This window comes from Lepeophtheirus salmonis, chromosome Z, assembly GCF_016086655.4.
Source record: "Lepeophtheirus salmonis chromosome Z, UVic_Lsal_1.4, whole genome shotgun sequence".
NCBI classification, from domain to species: domain Eukaryota; kingdom Metazoa; phylum Arthropoda; class Copepoda; order Siphonostomatoida; family Caligidae; genus Lepeophtheirus; species Lepeophtheirus salmonis.
This window is the reverse complement of record NC_092584.1, coordinates 11,610,455-11,630,913: the sequence shown is the minus strand read 5'-3', so window position 1 is coordinate 11,630,913 and position 20,459 is coordinate 11,610,455. Positions and strand designations below refer to the sequence as shown.

Sequence of the window (20,459 nt, the reverse complement as noted above, 5' to 3'; positions counted from 1 at the left end):
TATCAACTTCTTTTTTTTCTATTAGAATTTTTTGAAATGATCCATTTTTAAAAGTATAAAAATAATAGCATTTATTTCAATATTGGTTCTCTGGATTTTACAAACAGTTTTTAACAAAAAAAAATTTGCAACATATAACGCGTGTCAGGGATATTATATATGGCCTGAAAAGTCCTCCAGCTAAACAAACAAAACACTTATTTCTGTCATTGGCTTAATGGATTTCAATCATTGTTTCGCTTGAACAGTGTTCTTCACATCAAAAGAAAAAATAATTCCCCAAATACAGGAAACGACTCTAGTAATTTATGATTTTAGTCGTATTGTTTTATAAAATATCATAATAAAAGAATATATAATCAAAAACTGAGAAGAATAAAATTGAACAGAAATTGAACTTAAGCAAACGTGTTCTAAACATAAGCGATAGAAGAAACAATTTTTATTTTAGTACCATACATTTCAAATATGTAATACATGTTTTGATTCATATCTGAGACCTTACCGAAAGTTTCTAAGCATGTATAATCATTGTACTGCTACAAGAATGCCCATTAGGCTTGATAATAGTGCTGTAACGTTGGTCTACCTACAAGTTTGCCAGTATAATTATATTTATATTATTATTATAATTTTCAGTAACATGTCTAAAATTGTTTGAAGATTCTTAGAAATATTACAATTAGAATTGAATATGGAATTGGAATCAGGAGTTTTTACTAGAATTGGTGACGGAATCGTCACATCACTAATAATGATAAAAAATCACAATATAATAATATTTAATATAACGAATTCAAAGAACAAAAATTAATTTGTTAATAGGTTTATAGATACACTTCTTGGCTTTATTTCTCCCCACCGAGATTCGAATTTCCTATCAGTTTTTAACCAGTATGTAGACATAATAGCTCTGAATGTCAGTTGTGACACGCTTGTCAATGTTTTGCCAACTAAGTTATTCTATTTGACTGTTTGCCGGAACGTGCTATGTCAATGAAGGCAACTATTGACTGGGGAAGTGAAATTGATCAGGCCGAATTCTGTCAATCTTTCGTCTTTTTCTATATTCAGCCTTGTTTAAGTTGTTCCAAACTGTTTCTTGTGATAAATTTAGCTCTAAAACAAGTCATTAGAGCGTACATGATGGCCGCTTCGACAATTTCCATAATTCTATCGATGTTTTCGATAATTTGTCTTCCAGAGCGTGGACATCATTTGACATAAAAATTACTGGAAAAAAATTGATTAAACCAAAATTGCGTATGATTGGCTATGGCAGTATACTGACAATAAACATCAGTTTCGTTTTACATAGCCCAATCGGACTAATACAATACGAGATCCAGAAAATTAAAGCCATCTATCTGAAAAATAAGGAATTTATCTTTAATAGACTTATTACATACGGTGTGCGACCTCTATTTAATAACCAAAATGATTTTTATATATGTATTTTCTTCTTAACCTATTGTTTCATTTTAATTAAATATCGAAATCAAATGAAATCTGAATAAAAAATAAATTATTAGAAATAAACATTATTTGCCATCAATAAAGTCATCTACCCACCTTGCAAACGAGAGCAGACCTTCATCATAGTCTCTTTTAGCAGATTCTGGAATTCCTTCTAAATTATAGAAATCAGCTTAATTTTTTCCCCCAAGAGAATCGATTGATGCTCAACTGTTCCTACAAAAAATAGTCTCCAGGGTTGAGATCCAGTGAGCTTGGAGGCCAAACATCGGGCCCAACAAAGTTAAAAGAAATACTCTTACAGTTTGATCACATCTTGTAATCAGCACGCTATGCTATTGAATAATAATCACATAAAGACTCTTTGAGTTGATTCCTGACTCTCCACACAAAAACGAGTCCAAGTTTAAGAAATTTATAATCTAAACATTGTTTCGTCTACTGCAAATTGCACCAATGACACCTATTCCGTTTCCATGATTGAGGTAAAAATATTTCGTTGAGCGATGCCATTTTTTTAACTAATGTCAAACACTTATGCCTAGCAGAGAACCCATCTAACATCGTTCTAACTGGGCATGCATTCAAAGTCAGTTATTAATCGACTCCTACACCTTGTTAATCATTATCGATTTCTCATTTCCACCTGTTATTGATATACTTAGGTATAAGCTCTAATGTACGAATACAAAAAAAAACCAACAACAATGAATCATCATCACCTTTGTGTAAGTCAAAGGTTAAACAATATTAAATATTATTTATTAAACTATTTCGGGGGAAAAATAATGGTTATATATATATATATTATATACATTAAAGGCTTCAAAATATTTAGTTTTTTTAATAAAAGGTGAACACAATTATATTAGTTGTTGATGCTATTTTTTTCTAGTCACAAATACAGGTATATATATAAGTAATAGTAACAATAAACATTGTGCAAAAATAGTATTATTTTGCAATATAATAATATTGTTAGAGTTGATTCCTTTTTTTCATATTTTGCAACAGCAAAAAAATAGAGAGATGGCTTAGCTTTATTGCTTGTTGCACGAGGCTGCAATAAAATTGCACTTTAAAGTAGTTATATTTATTTATCTTTTTTTTCTTATTAAGAGATAATTATTAATTTTCCATATTTTATTTATATATATTTTAGGTAGAAGGAGCAGGTGGTAAAGGAATGAATTTGAATAAAAGTGGTGGTAAGTATGTAGATACTATGACGTAATGACATTATCAGGGAAAAAATTTATCCAAGAAGTCAAATGTTGCTGTTTTAAAAGGATCTACGAATCTAGATTGTCAATAAAGTATAGGGTTGTCCTTTTAGTGAAAGAATTAGCTGGGGTAAAGTCAATTTTTTATTTTATTTGAAATCTATATTTGACAAAATTCAGCTCATCATAATGAAATCCCTCTGCTTGATAACATCTGCTCCACGGTGCCGTACAGTCCTTTATTTCCCTACAAAAGCAGCAAAAACTATTAACGTTGACATGGTACATTTATTTTTACAATTCCAGTTGCAATTTAAGTTTTATTTCACTTATTTATCAAAAATATACCAACTGCTACTGATTTCATATAATTTTTAAAGGATTTATCTTTATATTTATGGAAATAATTAAAATATAATTTATAGTTTTTGATACAGGGGAAATAAACGAAAACCTTATATATCATCGGATTCATCAATATAAATATTGATTTGTATCTGCCAATAAATTTTGTTTATTTCCTTTAGAATTACATTTTTGAAGGTGACAGACAAAGGGGGAACTGCTTATCAGAATGTGGTAAATCTGATCCTGTAAGGGTGTTAATTTGGAAAAACCGATGACTTACTTACTTGTTTTTCATGCATAACGCATAAACCCTTGATTGATAGAAGAAGGCATAATATATATAAAAATATTAGTTGACTGACTGGGGAGAGGAACATGCTCCTTATGGAGTGTATCGTCTCACAATTAAGATTGTGATGGGAACGATTTAACCATGGCACAAGTTGTGTTAAATTGCGTCTTAGCAATCGAAATTATCATAGATACAAATATTTTTTGGACACCTACTTTTTATATCAAACAGTGAGCGCACAAGCCTTTATTACTTCTTGAATCCTTGGAAAATCTTATCATAATTTTTTTTATAGGATAAATTATTCAATATATAATATAACATGTATTTTTTATAAATATCATTTTTTTCTAAATGAGGCATAACAAAAAAAAAAAAAAAAAAAAACTTTATATGGAAAGCTGAGAGCGCCAAAAGGGGGTGGGTCCCCGAAAATATATTTATTTTAATTTGGATTGTTGAATCTTTTAGTACACTACGAAGCAAATCCTCGGTTTGGAAAAGAGCGCAAATATGCGCAAGTTTAATTTAATTTATACTCTTCATTAATGATGTATCTAACTATCCTCATTAGGGTTTTTTTTGTGTGCTCATTTGTTCTAAAACATTAGACATATAAATAACTTTATGTATTTTTAATCATAAAAATAGTAAAATTTTCAAAAAAACAAAAATATTTTATTAAATGTATAAATATAAAACTTACTAATAATTACTGTGAAATAGTTACCTTTAACTAATGCATTGCCGTATGTATATATAAAATTATGTACAAAGCACAAAATAGCCTTCAAACTTTAACTCGACTATTGTATATTATTGCTATATTCTCTTACGTATTAAGTCATAAAAAAAATATTAAAAGATTAAAATGTTATTTTAAGCCTGAACTACAAAATATGGTCACATTTTTATTAGATGCATACAAAAAAAAACCTAATCCAAAAATAATAGTATTAAGTGGTTTTGGCCGTTGTTTCTGTAAAATAAAGCACTGTGTGCCGGATACTCGGCAGGGCTGGGTGACTTCTTACAGATCCAGCCTTGCGATGTTACGGTGATTGTAATCCTACAGGTCCTCTACAGAGGAAGGATACATGACATAGTTCTCATAATTGACCCAGTGAGAGTAATATAAATCACATGAGTTCAGATCCCATCAGCTTGCAGCCCAAAAATCTGGTTTACAAAAGTGAGGGCATTTTGTGGTCAAGGCATATTGCACTTTTCTGGCCTTGTGGCCCCTCCCACTATTTTGTTTTGGAATTTATTCTTTGAGCTACTCTATTCCATCCATCTATATAATGTAATTTAAATGCGCAAAACCAGAACCAGTAAATTGGCAATGCTGTATCTGCACAAGGTCGCCCGGGTCTGCCAAAACTTCCTGCGTTGTGTGGCTTAGGCTATCAAGAGAGGCGGATCTCATTATGAATAATTTAATATGATTAAATTTAGCTTTCAAATAATAAAAAAAAAATGGTTTACCCCAGCTAGTTCCTTTGTTTAAAGATTATCCAATTTATCTGAACGACCCCGTATTTCACACATTAAGTGCACTTCTTTTGTAAATATCTAAGATACATTCAATCTAAAGGAGTACACATCTTTTATTATTCTAATTATGTAGAGTTATAAATTATAAATATTTTCGCTTGTGCCATATTTTCAAAGGTATCAATCTGAACAGTGTTTTACCATTTCAAAAGCTTTTATTATTAGAATTTCAGTATTGAAGAAGCCACATCTAAATATAAAGTGCGGTTGCTCATGAATGACAAAGACTTTCACTCATGATTATAAGAATAAGTCTTTGCCTTACTCAGACTATAATTGAGTAATTTCACCCCTTTTTTTTTTTGCTACCAAGAGTGAGTATTCCCCTCATTGCATACCAAATGGCATTCAATTTAAAAAAAAAAACCGTCATGGCACGCATGTGAATATTGTCTAAATTCCGGTGAGCGTAAATTTAAAAATAACTATTCCTCCCTCTATGTCCCTCGGAGAGCAACAATTTAGATTGGTTGGGATATTATATGTTTAAGTCTTTGTTTGACTCCAAGGGGGCTTGACGTCAGACTAAGTAATTCTTGCTTATGTCTTTGCTGGATAAGGAGTGGGTATTTGTGTTAATTTCCTTTTAAAAAGAAAACGATGTATATTTTATTTCATAAAATATCATGACAGCTAAGCTACTCAGCTAAATGTTCACTGCAGTTCAATTAATTTGTTCTCTTTTTTGACGTTCTTTAAGGATCTGAACAAGAAAAAAATCTCAATGAGCGTAAAAACCACACTTGAGTGATTTTCATAAAGATACTGTATCATTGAAAGATGGTATATCTGCTAATAGAGATGCCTATAAACTATAGTGCACCTTGTTTCCTAATATGGTAACATTTTCAAAAAAGGGAAGAATAATAAAAAGATTTGCAGTTTACATACACATAAAGCATAGGCGGGAAAAATCCGAAATTTAACGTTGTCTCAAGTATAATGTATATTTGTAATAAAAAAACCCAGAATCGAATTATTTTTACAATAATTATTAAAGATAATATATGTGCATGGCAAATTAATTATATATAATTGCCATTATCCACTGCAACAGCCTCGATATGAGGTCGTAAACCTTGTCATGCCTGGAGCATTTTCTGTTTTCAAAAAGCTGAACCATGAGTCACAATTGGCTGATTTTAGGGCCTCCAATTTTTGGTTTCTGGTAGTGTAAGACCTGATTTCGAATACAGTCGAATACCAAAAGTAGTAAAAGAAGTGAAGATCAGGAGTTGAGGGAAGATATTTTGCCTTGTCCAAGAAATTTTCGAATTGTTGGCTGCAAAATTCCCGTTTTTCAATGATACGTTGACAATAAACACCGTCTTGCTGTAATACATATTTCCTTTTGGAGTAGTTGCCTCTAATCTAGGGTAAAACAACATGGCCAAGTACCCATATTTACACCCTAGGTCCAATTTTAGAACCTGGCTTAAGTAAGTATTCAATCATAACTTCTTCATACTTCTAGGACTATTTTGGATAAATTTTTAGAGCAACAGACCTTTGGTACTTCTTTTCTTGATTTTGAAATTCAGTAAGGAAAATATAATTATCGGAAATAATATTCGAAATCAACTATTATTATTAAAAAACAGAAAAAATTGATTGTACATCTCAAAACTCTTCTTGGTGGTGAATGGAGCTACTATGTGTCTAGTAGACATTAAATGGGTCTGGGTGTTCTAGAAACTTTGGTTTTTCCAAAAGGGTTGAGGAGAACTCCCTCAAAATCTTTGCCATTAGACACATTAACGTAGAAGGGGAAAATTCAGACATGTCCGAAGTTGCTTAATCTAAAGTGGCCATATTATTCCAATCTGAGCTAGAAAAATTGGTTTATAATGTCGTGTGGATCCATTCCATCGTGAATTGCCTTCATTTGGTTCCTCTGCAAATCTTAAATAAATTATTAAAGTCTAAAGTATTTTGTATTTTTTTCCTTCCACTCTGTGCATCTATATTATTTCATTTATAAAGTTGTAAATTGTTAGTTCTTTTGGGTATGAAAAAAAAAAAAAAAAAAGAATCTGTCAATTGACATATTTATGACAATTTGGAGATGAAAGCTTTCAATTATTTTTAAACTACTTCGACATTTGCAGAACAATGATTTGAGAGACAACATCATTTCATCTATAGTTTTAAACTTTATCTATTTCCCTATAAAAAAAATGCGTGCATTTACATAGTGTTTGGCGATGCAGCATTTAGATGGATTTCTTAGGAATATAAACTTTTATTTGTTCAAAGTAGTTGTTACATATGACACTAAAAGCCTTAGTGAAGAAATTGAATACTTTTTTACAAAGATACTTTATATTTGAAGTGAACTAGTAATCTAGAAAAGTAGTTGTAGAAAATAATATTAAATTTTGTAAACTGTTTAGAAGGTGTTATTTTTTATTTTTTTTTAATTATTAAGTTCTTGTCAAACAAGACATTTTCCATACTAAATAAGACATCTTCCACTCCCCTTTAATAATTTTTTACTAAAATATTGATTCTTGGTTTAGATAAGTATTAAGAAGACAGAAAAAACATTCTTTGAATTCATCAAATAAATAGTTAATAACTCAAAAGACTAATAAAGTACCATTCTCCCAAAAATATGATAAAAGAAGTACTGAGTTAATAATTAAAAATATAATTTTAACAAAATTATATTATTAATTAATAGATATGTGTCTGAGCTCTCTAAATCATTAATGTAGTCGCCTCATCGGTATGATGGCTTCCAGTCGACGTAAGACCTGCCTCAGTGCTCGCTGGCAGTGGCATTGAGGGCCTAGGTGTTTAGATGACGGACACAGCAGGCATTTCCCTTGACATACACCCACATCTATACAAAGTATTTTGTTGAAATTCTATTCATTCTAAGTGATTAAGACTTAATGGACCAATCGTTAATTTGATGAAATATTTACAAATCATGTAGAAAAGTATTGGGGATAAAATGTTGACTCAAGGGAGTAAAACATATTTTTATATATCGCAGGCTGTATAATATTGTAAACTACTCGATAATTAATGATAGTTATTCATCATTTGCTTGAAAAAATTATAATTGACTCTCCCTTTGATAAATTTGCTACTGTTAGATGATTCTTGAAGAGTTTTTACAAAGAATAAGATGCCATGGGTTGTAGAAAGCGTTTTCATAGGGAATAGGTCAAGAAGATGAAGATTTATTTGAACTTATATAATAACCTGCCATATTTTGTGATAATTTCCAGAAACTAAAAGTTTGCTACTTTAAACCATTTGTCAATTGAAAATTCTTATAATTATTAAAATAAGGTGAAAAATAATTTTTGCCAAAATTCAAAAAGTAAATATTAGGAGCAATGCCTTTTATTTCGCAAGCGTACTTTTTGCCAAAGTACAATTTACCAAACATATATTTTACTGAAGGTCATTGTACCAAATCTATATTTTTTCAATGGTCGATTTTGACAATCTGACATTTCGCCAAGGACCATTCGGGACATATGGCAAAAAATGATAATTAATTAATTTATATATAAAATTGTATATTTTAGTTCAATTTAAAAGTGTGCTTTTGCAGATTTTTTTTATTTCTATTAATTAATAATAATTATATAATCACAACACAAAGAATATGTGGTTCTAATATTTACCGTGGTAGTACTTTTAGTATAAATTGCTCTTGCCTGATGTTGTGCTTGTTCTTCAATCCATTAGTATTTTCTAATATGAATAATCCATCATGTCGAATTATAATTGATTGATATCAGAGTAGTTGCTGTCGGGTTTGTGTATAAATTAAATTATTTAAAGTTCTACAACGTAAAGATTTGAACCACATACTATTTTCTTGTGTTTATATAAGGATTATTAATGCATATTATTAATAAAACAAATTTTTTTCTGCAAAAGAACACTAATTAATTTACCTATTTGATATATATAGTACAGGGTGGTCCAGATAAATAGGGCAAATCTTTAAAGGGTTATAACGAACAAACTAGATGTGGAAACCAAGGACCACAGTGACGAGTGGGTTCTTCGTCTTCATGATGGTGTATACCTCAGAAGGTTCAGAAGAGATACATCTGCATCTGGGTGTGCTGTTAACCCTAAAAAAATTCTCGTCTGGAAAAAACAAAAACATTATGAATCCTGGAGTTGAATTCATTGTGTTGATAATTTTGTTGCCTCTGATCACCCTGATCGCCTTGTTGTCCTAGTGAGGACATTTTTGACATCCCTGAACCTAAATATCAGGTTGAGACTCTCTTGATGGTTGTCTTTCTCATGTAATCTTTCTTTGTAGGCTTGACAATGTAGGTGGTCAAATTTGGATGAGTGTGTTTTTTTTTTAATTTTTCATCACCGCCTCGAATTTGGGATTGTTTTTTGTTATATCTCACCATGTCATGTTACCTATAGGTATTCCCCTCGACGTCAAATTCATCACAATTCCAGTAAACTGTACTTTTCAAGTACTGGACACACTTGATAATCTCATGCTGAGTCAACTCTGTACGACGCAATTCGAATATAACAGTTCTTGTGGTCTGGTCATATGTAACTTTTTAATGATTAAAAAAAATATCTTTATTAGCAATAAACGTGGCTATTCAGAATTAAAATAATTTTATGACAAAATCTATTGAAACCAAGATATAGGCGATTGAAATTGTTTTTCAGGACTATACTGTATATGTTCAAAATGCCCCCCAAAAAAAAAAACATCGGTAAATTGTCCTAAAACATTTTTATTTGACTATCGTTTCCTTTTTTAATGTAACGCAGTGAGCACTAGCAACACACGCTCGTTGCTACATTCTTATTTCGTGCGTGAAGTAGACACACAGTTCTAAGGTATTGAGCTCACGCTTAAAACATGGTTTCGACAAACATACATAGCCTTAATATTTTTATGGCAAACTCGGTAACTCAACAAATTTTCATATTATGATTCAATATGTTCCCTTCCATCCTAAAATGATGGCTTCAATGCGTTGACGAACATAATCATAACTAGCCTCAATGAAGTCTGAGAACAAGTTATCACTCCTCTGTGATCATGGTCTTCAGGGGATTGCCATTCGGGTGAGAAGTTTTGTTCGTCTTGTCCTCCAAGACACTACAAACAGCGACGTACAGGGAGCTCACGTCGGGTGAATACGAACACAAGAGTCTACCAACCACAAGGCAGGCATGTTTTCCCTAAATAAATACTGTACATTATTGGACGTCTATGCCGGGGACTGTCGTGGGTAAACACATAGTTGCCCGGGGCAATGTGATCTTCAACCATGGCAAGACATGGTACCTGAATATATTGTAGTAGACGCCCGATTTAACTTTCTCAATGGTATTGAAGAGGTAGGGAGATATCTTGCTCCCGTTGGACGCCACGACACTGAGAACCATGAGCTGAACTGGATGTTCGTTCCTGAAGGTTCCCTTTACCTCAACTTTTGATTAAACAAACAAACAATCATTTCTCCTATTCAGAACAGGATCCACTGTGAAAATCGTATATCGACTTGTGTGACAAGGGACTGCACACCCACTCCCGTTTTAATGGGGTTTTTTCTCTGCTTAGGGGGAAGGCCTTCCCTCCACAACGAAGATCAATCTTGGATGACAATGTCCTTCTCTCAGAACAAAGTAATAGAAATGGGTCGTATAATTGGTCTCTAGAACGATAATGTCCCAAAACATACACTCATGGCAAAAATAGAGTAGCTCGAACAGAATCATATGGAGTGGCCTAGCCAATCTAAGGAACTTATTCCCAAAGAAAATCTTTATCAGTGGGCAAACTTATCAAATTGCCAAAGGATCAAATACTTATTTTCTTCGACCGTATGTTAATGCCTTTCCTTTTATTTTTTTGCATCAAATACCTACTTGTACTAAAAGGGGGACCCATAGGGAAGCTTATAAGGACTTCTTTGATCTCCCCAATTATATAAATAAGACCATGTACCTTATACAAGATACATGCGCATATATTAAACTAATGCAGTTATGAATATTAAATGAAATCATCTTAACCCCACGTAGAATAATTTTTTGAACAATGTTATTTTTTTTGTTACATTGTCAAGTATTGTAGTAACACATAAGAGTGTTTTTTTTATGTTGTCCTCCTCTTCCCCCCCCCCTCCCCCTCCCATATCATTATTTATTTATAAGTGTTTGAAGATATACTAATAATACTATTTTTTTTTGCTACATAAGAAAACATATATAGGAGTTCTCTCTTGGGATCCCTGGATTCCGTTTTCTCGGGATTTTGTTGGGGTTGCACATCTACGGTGAATTCCCGACAAAGCTTGCATTTATTTATTTAGTAATGCATGATCCAGCAACAAAACTTCCTTCTTCTAAAGGATAATAAAACAAGATTAATTTTTTTATTTGATAATTATAATACACAATAAAAATTATCCTTATGTAAATTAAATCACGTCCCTCCTTGTTAAATTTCACTTGGAACTTTTTCATCAATGAATATATAGTTGCAACTGATAACGTCAATATTGACAAAGCCTCCGATATTGGTCATCCTTTTTATAACACGAGTACTGAAATGGGTAAAAAAAAAATAAGCCCCAATAATGAAATACATTTTTTTACAGGATAAATACAATTAAACGATTATAATAATTAAGTAATTTAAATTTTGTACCATTGATTAAATATTCATCCTTTTTGCACACATAGTTTTCAATTAAAGTTTAAAACATACATACTTGTATGAATATAAGGCATGGACTATAAGATAAATTATTTTTTTAAATAGTATTAACTAAATGAATTTGGGAGTTTAACAAATTATAATTTGTTATTCGTATTGTAAAAACGTTCTATATATATTAGATGTTAATGATTTAATTTCTATAAAATATTAATTCCTTTACACGAATTTTAGGATTCATCCATTAAAAATGGATTCAACATATCTTAATTAAGATAAATACAGAAGTCCTTATAATACAAAAATATTAGGAAGAAAATGTAGATTCAATGGAATAAAAATCATTTTTATAAATTTGCTGGTGGATAACATCACTGTTAACCTACAGAGGGCTTAATTTTAATTTTAAAGCGAGTTTTTATCAGTAGTTTAATTTCGTTATAATATAGTTTTGAATCTACTGATGATTGAAGTCAATCAGAATTGTTTTCAAAAGACTCGATGCGAATTAAAAACGAATTCTCAGAGAGTTTAAAAAAAAATGTAGTTACATGATTTTAAAACCTCCTTGTACATAACTTTTTTTTCTCTCTTCATTTGATCTAAACTTCAGTATGGTCTTACTGATATTGTTATTAACAACCATTCCTTCGAAAAGAAACAGAAAAAAGGTTTAAAAGTATTTAACTACATTTTTTTCAAACTTTGAGAGGCTCCGTTTTTCACTTCGCATCCTCTACTTTAATTTATTGTATTTTCAGCAGTAGTACCAGGCATTGCCCATACTTATTAGGAGTCAACAAACAGAGACACCTTGCTTTTGTAATATAAAAGATCCTTTTCCAATAAATCATCAGTGTTATTGTGTGTTTTTGTTGAGCACACTCAATCAATTCTTATATTTTCTCTCCTCAACAATATAAGCAGAAGAATAAGAGCTTGTGAAAAAAAAAGAAGAATTAACGTGATGTGAGGAGCAAGGAGTACTTTAGTTTATAGAGCGCTACCTGGTTTAGCTTTATCTACACATGCTCGCTGCCTAACCTCATCTAAAGTCACACCCCGTCGTTGATCATAAAAAGTACATCACTCACAATTATGATATTTAGTTGTATAAAATATATGATTTGACTTAAATGCCTGAATGATTGTATTCATTTGTTACATACTGTTTTATTATGACTTAATAGGATTGTTTTTTTCTTTTTTAATATGAAGTGCAGCCTTGACCTACATACAAAACGCGTGAAAGATTTCATTAATAAGACTAAATTGTTACTGCTTAAATAAAAGGAACAGTACTCATTACATTCATACGGAAAGATTTATATTTAGGTTGCTTATGTTAAAATTCTAAACTAAAACGATTTACTATCAGCTATAATTATATAAAAGGTCAATTTTCTATTTAAAAAAACTTTCTTGTAAACAACATTTATGTTGTTTCTGTCCTTTTGATGTAAATATAATCAAACCTGCACACCTTTTTTACGCTATTAAATTGAACTATTGAAAATACTGATTTTGTTAAATATAAAACATTTTTTTCAATTGTTTGACCCTGTAATTTACTTGTTGTTATTGCCATTGGTAACTTACCATGGTCCTTCTTTAATCATAATGAAGATTGAGGGTACACACTACGATTAACTCACTTATCTTCTTTCTAATTGCCTTTTTCATTCGTATTTAATATACGTTATTCTTTTTTCCGTTTGTAAAATAATTCGTTTTTTAGATTGTTAATTTTTTTGATACATTTTGGAATCTACAACCCACCTTAAAAAAATTGAGATACACGTAATTGATCTTTTTTTTAACTTATTAGGGAAAAATTATAAACCTTCAAAGCTCAGAAATCTTGTCTGATTCGAATTAAATATAAATTAAAGTACGTAACTCAAAATTCTGAAAAGCTTTCATTTTATGTTTAAAGTCTGTATCATTCTCCGTTTTGGAAATAATTGCGTTATACCATTGTTTATCTTAGCGTGACGTACATCACACACAGTCTTAATAATTTAATACTATGTAAGATAGGGTAAAAAGATGAATGAATAAGTCCTCAAACAGTTATTGCTAAACAGATAACCAGATTAGCAAGTAAATATGTGTCTTCGTGGGAAACTATATTATACATTTATTAAAAATACTTTTTCAAATTAAATTGGTTATATACCTAATTTACTACTACCATCATTTCCATTTTAGTAGGAAAATGATTTTATTATATTATTTCCAAAAAAAACACAACTGTCAATACTACGTTTAGACAAAGATTTTGAGACAAAATCTTTTTAAATACCCTAAAACAGTTGATGTAAACTAAGCAAAATCATCTTTACACTGCACATCTCGATCAAATAATGGAAAAATGAAGTATTTACTTATGAAATTGAGATACTAAAAAGACAATTTTACATGTTATATAAAATAATTTTGATATAATTTTTTTTAGCCTTTATAAAGTGTTTTAAAAGTATTTTTAATCATTATCTTAAGGAACAAAAAAAAAAGCATCAAATATTAGATCAAAATTTGATGATCCGCGTTGAACGCGTATTATTTTTTTCACATTTAGAGAAAGGAAAGATCAGAATTTGTGAACGTTTGTTATTGCGCCATAGAGTAGCTGTTTATAAAAACTTTAACAATATTTTATACAATTTAAAATAATGTTTACCATAATTAATAAATGCAAAATAATGATTTAATCTAAATTGATGAAATAAAGAAATTTTGTAACCTTTCAAACTTTGAACGAGATGTTCTACCTACAGATTGCATTATAGGGCAGTGATATTTTTTCATTGTTAATTTCCTGCTACATCAAAACATCTCCGAGCTAGTTGTAATCGAAATTCGAAAAAAGTTGATAAGCAAATGGAACAACATAGCTCAATGGACGCTCAGGAAAAATTATTCTCTTGAACTAAATGTGCGTAGGTTCGCGATCTAGTCGTTCCTTCGGAAGGAAATATACCTTATGTATATGGATTTCAAAGAAAATTTATAGATCAGAGGGACTAAATTTAATATCCCTAATTTTAACTTATACTTAATCAGTGCATCTCAATCTGACCAATTAAAGGAACATCAAAAATAAATAAAAAATCCTTTTATTATTGATTGGTTGTATATATACATGCGTGTTAAAAATTGGGTTAAGGGAATTCAAGCTCATCTCTCTTGCTCTGAAAAAAAGGGACTAGCCACTTACGTACTTTTTAATGTAACTATATTAATTTTTATAAAAGCAAATAAAAATAAAAAGTTTGTCATTATTTACGGAGGGATCCAAATTAGTAGACTAACCACTAATATTAGAACAATTTTTATGTATTTTTAGAGAAGTTACAAGGCCGATCTGGACGAGGAGAACAAACGGATACATGGGGTGCCATTCCTGTCAAATCTAATCTCTACGGAAATACATACGTGCGAATACAACAAATTCTTAGAAGAGCCATAAATGATCCGGATATGATTCGTGATATAATTAAATTGATGCTTAGTATATATGATCATACATCCTTTGGGCGGGTTTTAAGAAAGGTTTCATTGGCAAAGGACTGTCCTAAAAACAATGTAATTAAATGTATTATTATACATTAGAGAAAGAGAGCTGTTGAAATAATTTTAATAACCATAAAATATGTGTCTATAATAATCCATTTTAGGGGAAAGGTTAATCAATTTATCGCCACATATAAGTATAAACTTTTCAATCCACATGCGACAATTATTAAACAATTTATGTTAATCTGCCATACATAGTAATTTACTTCATAATAGGTCAAGTAATAAGTTCATAACCTTTTTTATTTATGTTTTGCTTTATTTTGACAATAAATTGATCATAGTTAGAATAATTTTATTTTATGGTTCCAAATGGTTCTTTACTCATCTTCAGTTTCTGTGCAATGGAAAAAATACTCACATGCCGGTCCAACTCAACGATTGTCATTATTTTATCAACATTTTCGACGTCCTTATTACCAGAACAGAATGTTTCTTGTAATTCTTGTTGTTGCTCAAGATCAATTTTTAATATTTCCTATTTATTTTTTACAACTATAGTACATTTTGATATTCACTGCTTACAATTTTCAATTGTGCCCATTGGGGTAAATCTAGTGATATATTTAAGAAAATATTGTATTCATAGGAAATATCTAATTATTAACGAAATTGTAGAACAACTCAATGACGAAAACAGAAACTTGGGAGAGCATATTTTAGTTATTATATATCGTCCATGTAATAATAATGTTATCAAAAGATTTTTCTTAGTAAAATATTAGGCCCTATTACATAGTTAGCGACAGTTATCAAGATATTTCAATTTCTTTGACAAAAAGGTAGAATAGAGTCAAAAACATTAATGGAACCTGCCATTTTCAGATACCGTTTCTAGTTAAATATTACAAGAGCATCATACAAAGAGTTGATCTCTTGGATGCAATACAATCTATGGAAGGAGAATTAAATGAAGAAAGATCTATATTGAACTGTTCATTATTGCTTCAGCTGTTCAAGCTGGTGACTCATGAAAGTTAGAACAAAAGTATAAATCCTTTATAACTCCTTCGTCATATTGAAAAAAATCATATTGTAAAACATGATACACAGATATTTAGATCGAGTCTCCATCTATTTTTGAGAGGCGAAGGTTCACAAAATCTTGATAGGCGGTAAGGGCCTCCACTTTATCATGCCTACCACTCAATAAGACGTTGAACAGGTTCAATGTGAAAGAGAAAATGCTGAATTTAAGTGTTCCAGATACGATTTTGGGCTGCATTTACAATGTTTATATAATTATTCAAAATAATAACAGTTTTTATGGTTATTTTTGTATTCTTTTCTGAAATTTTGGTCATGTACAGAGTTGATCTTTTCTACTGGAACACATTTTATTTTTTTTAAAATTTAATTTGATATGTGAAACCTCAGCTCTAATAACTGCCTAAATATCTAGCAGGTCTCGACTATGTTGTCAGGCTCGAGTTTGCTCCACTCCTTTTTGATAGAAGTATCTAAAGAATGGACACTCCTCTGAGAAGAACACACACCCTCTTCCCCAGATATCCCCAGATAGAGTAGTCCAATGGGTTTGCGTCTGGAGAGGAGGGTGGCCCGTTGTTGAGCTCCCCAAAAGTCCAGAAAGTTACCTCCCAGTAAGGTCTTGGTCTTAATCGCGCGGAGACATGGAGCTCTGTCTTGAGTGAAAACAAACTTACTACATAACTTTTATCTGGATCAAGGAAACAATTTTATTCTTCAGAAGCTTAATGTAAGCATTTGTATTGAGCCGTTACTGCCTCTCCAAAAAATGGGAGTGCAGAGCTTGCCTGTACTGGCTACAACAACAAAGAACGTGGTTCCTGTTGGATTTTATGCCGTGAAGACGTGTCTCACTAAAGCTTCAACCAAGCTCCTTGGATATGAATAAGGGGGATATACTGCGTGAGAGAAGCATAAAAAATTTCACTCCTTTGTTTCTCCATTTTACTTGTTCTCTTTTGTTTTGTTTTAAATCTAGTGAACACTTAAACTAATGAATCTTGACACTCGATTTTCCGATTTATTAAAATTTACAGCAAGTGTACCACGACATAAGATCACCTCTGTATTTAGTTAGAAAACTTCAACTAATTTGTTAAATTATACATTGTATATATTAATATATTATATTTTTAGAAACAGACCAATGGCTCACACAAAAAAGGGAAAACTCGTGTAGCTATTAAGAAAAAGTTAATGAATGCATCAGTTGATTCAAACAAAACGTTTTACACAAATGAAGGTGTCACAGAAATGATCTTTTCTTCCAATGAAGATGATGATGAAGGTGAAGAATACTTGATCTCGGCCGAGAAAATCAAGGATATCAAAGGGATTCTAGGATAACTATTATTATTTTAAATAAAACATACTATTCTATTAGTCTTAATTATTTGAAGGAAGTGAATAACATTTAGTTGTGCTCTAACAGTTTTTATTTTAATATTTGTTTGGAAGAATGTTGTTTAAGTTATGATTTACAGAACTTTTAATCGTATTCATTCAAAATAAACCAGTCTAAAGAAAAGTAAAAATATAAAAAATAACCAAAAACTTTTAGTAGAATACATAAAAAGTTGTTGTTTTAATACTTGAGGACACATGAGGTTTTCTTTAGTTTGTGTGTTTTTTGTTCATCATCTTATTTTATTTTTATTAGTTTTGTGCCTTATGTATATGTAGAGTTGTTGAAAATAACACTTAAAACGCATGCTATTTCTCTTATATTATTATAAGTCGTTTGTGTTATATCGTACTTTTATATTTGTTAGCTATATTTATCCTGACAGGCGAGTTACCGTCATAGAGTATGATCTTGTAAATAAAATGTTAACCATATTTTCAGTCTTCTCCACCCTTTTCTCTCTCTTTCTCTTTGTCACATCCCAAGATATGGGAACGAGGATATAACCAAATCAGTGTGACCTCTCTCCTATGGCATCAGCGATGCCATTTTTATGGATAGAGTTCGTACAGCTGCACCGACAGGGAGGTGTATCTATTATGAAATAGAAATGGTTGTGCATGGTCTGGTCCTCGTAGAGAATGAAGCTGTTGGTAAGGTTGGTACCCTTCTAGAGCCAATTGCCTATTTTTTAAATCGACTCGCGTCTACTAACTTCATTGCTTTTGTGTGGTTGGGGAAAGAAGTCACCCTTCATCGCTGAGCTGTATTCCCCCTATCTGTTTACGGATGAAAATATTTCGGAAGCGTAAGACGTTGTTCCTTACGTCTCAGCGAGCATGTGCTCCTCATTACTGTGATGTGATTTACATCTGTTTAGGGATGAAAAGATTCTGGGAATGTATATAAGGTTTTATCACTTCTCGACGAGATCGAGATGTTTTACAAAACATTTTCTAAATTATCAGGGCATCTTTAGGTTCCTTATATTTATACATACTGATAGGTAATATTTTATTCAAATTTAATTATTAATTAAGTCGTTATTGTACTCGGAATTGAGGAACATCATGGTAGTTATTTTTGTCTATGTTCTTGGTTAATACGAAGTTGGATTTGTACTTATTTTCGTTTCCTTATACTGATTGCAACTGTTTGAATAATATTAGGGAAAGTGGGGGGGGGGTTAATTTATAAAAATGAGCAATTTAAACTTTAGCCCAATTCCAGACCCCCCTTATCCCGAAAATTTTTTTTTTCACCCATGAATACGTATATTTTAATTTAATTTTAAATTAATAAAAAAACTCGCGAATATTGTGACGATTAAAGCCTTTTTAGGCTTAAAGCAATATTGATACAACATTTTAAGTTTATAAAGTACACTATTAATGTCATATAAAAAGTTAAAGGTCGCAAAAGAGGTCAAATTCTTCTGCATTTAAAATTTAGTTAGTATATTATGGAGTCCAATTATTAGGGAACCTTTTAATTCCATCTTCTCTTGTATTCTAATGAAAAAGATTTGTTTTGAAGTTTGAGTCTCCAATGGGCGTTTTTTGACATCTATTTGAGATTGGGCAGAAATTAAAAATAACTTTATACATAGTACTTACAAGATCCTTTGTTATCCAAAAAGTAGATATAAATTGGATTGGATTTTATAAGCCTCTTTCTTTACTAATATCATGTCATGACAACTAAGCAGATCTTTTCCAAAACACTCATGGTTAATATGTTATTATATACTGGCAGTTCATATTTTATTCAAATCTACTTAATAGTTTAAGTCCTTATTACACTCACATTAAAATTAAGGATATACTATAAATCGTAGTAATGCTTTGCTTTGTAAGATACAAACTGGTAATTGCGTTTATTTCCTTCCTCTAATACTGATTGCAGGTAATCAAATAAAACTTGATGACAAATAAGCTGCTTGTCTCCCAAACATTCTTTCAATAGCCTGGGTTATTAAGTTAATTTAATTCCATTATAATCAGTAGTCGAGGTATTTTATTAAACTACAATTTAAAAGTTATTTAATAGCAATATCCTTTTAACAAAGTTAATACTATACATTGATGTGTGTCTGAGGTATCCTAATCATTAATGTAAGCGACAATGAATGCTTCCAGGGGTAGCGGAAGGCCTGTTACCCGTAACAGATGAATTACTCTGTCATTGCACCCTACTACTGATAGACAGTAGCTTAGAGGGCCTTGGTGTTTGGATTACTGACACAGCAGGTCTTTTGAGTTTAAGTCGCGGAGGTTGGCTGTAGAAGGTCCAAAAGTATCCAAAAAGAGTTCAAAAGAACTCAAAATAGTCTTGCAACGGTGGGGATGGGTTTTGTTTATTGCTGGTGTCAAAATTGGCCTGTTCACCGCCACAAAGCTCTTTCCACTCAATTTTTTTAATAGCTCTCTAGCAGTAAGGTGTGAAACTCCGATATCTCTTGCAAGGGCCTCATGGACTTGAGAGAATTGGATTTTTTTCTTTAACTCTTTCGGGTCCACTTTGGCCTTTTTGTCAAAGTTCTTCTTTCTCTCCAACATCTTAGACATGTTGACGGCGAAGACAGTGATTCGGGAGGCAACCAACTGCTTTGAGTTCGCGAATACAAATTGTTCGATCACGTTCAAGTTTCATGTTCTTCACTTGATGTAAGCTAGAGAGCTGTGGTTAGTTTTGTTTTGTAAATCATTATTATGTTTCAATAGATCGAGATATAAATCAATTTCAATCACTCAACCTCCATTTATTATAGAGTTAGTAAGTGTTCAGATTTCAATGGACTACCCGGTACATCTAACAAAAACTTAATAATATTAAAATAAGAAGTCAAATTGTCTTCATTATAATCCTTTCTTTCTTAAAATTAGATTTTGCGGGTTTTTCAAAATGTTT

General features: G+C 31.2%; 1 protein-coding gene across 1 annotated transcript in view; it reads left to right on the top strand.

Moving 5' to 3' along the window:
• Nucleotides 1–17,983, top strand: part of LOC121130286 (uncharacterized) — a 39,001-nt gene extending 21,018 nt beyond the window's left edge. The window contains exons 3-5 of the mRNA XM_040726047.2: nucleotides 2,639–2,684; nucleotides 14,928–15,166; nucleotides 17,282–17,983. Of these exons, the coding sequence (XP_040581981.1) occupies nucleotides 2,639–2,684; nucleotides 14,928–15,166; nucleotides 17,282–17,491 (495 nt within the window). The 3' untranslated portion in view covers nucleotides 17,492–17,983. The remainder of the gene's footprint in view (nucleotides 1–2,638; nucleotides 2,685–14,927; nucleotides 15,167–17,281) is intronic.
• The last annotated feature ends 2,476 nt before the right edge of the window (nucleotides 17,984–20,459 follow it).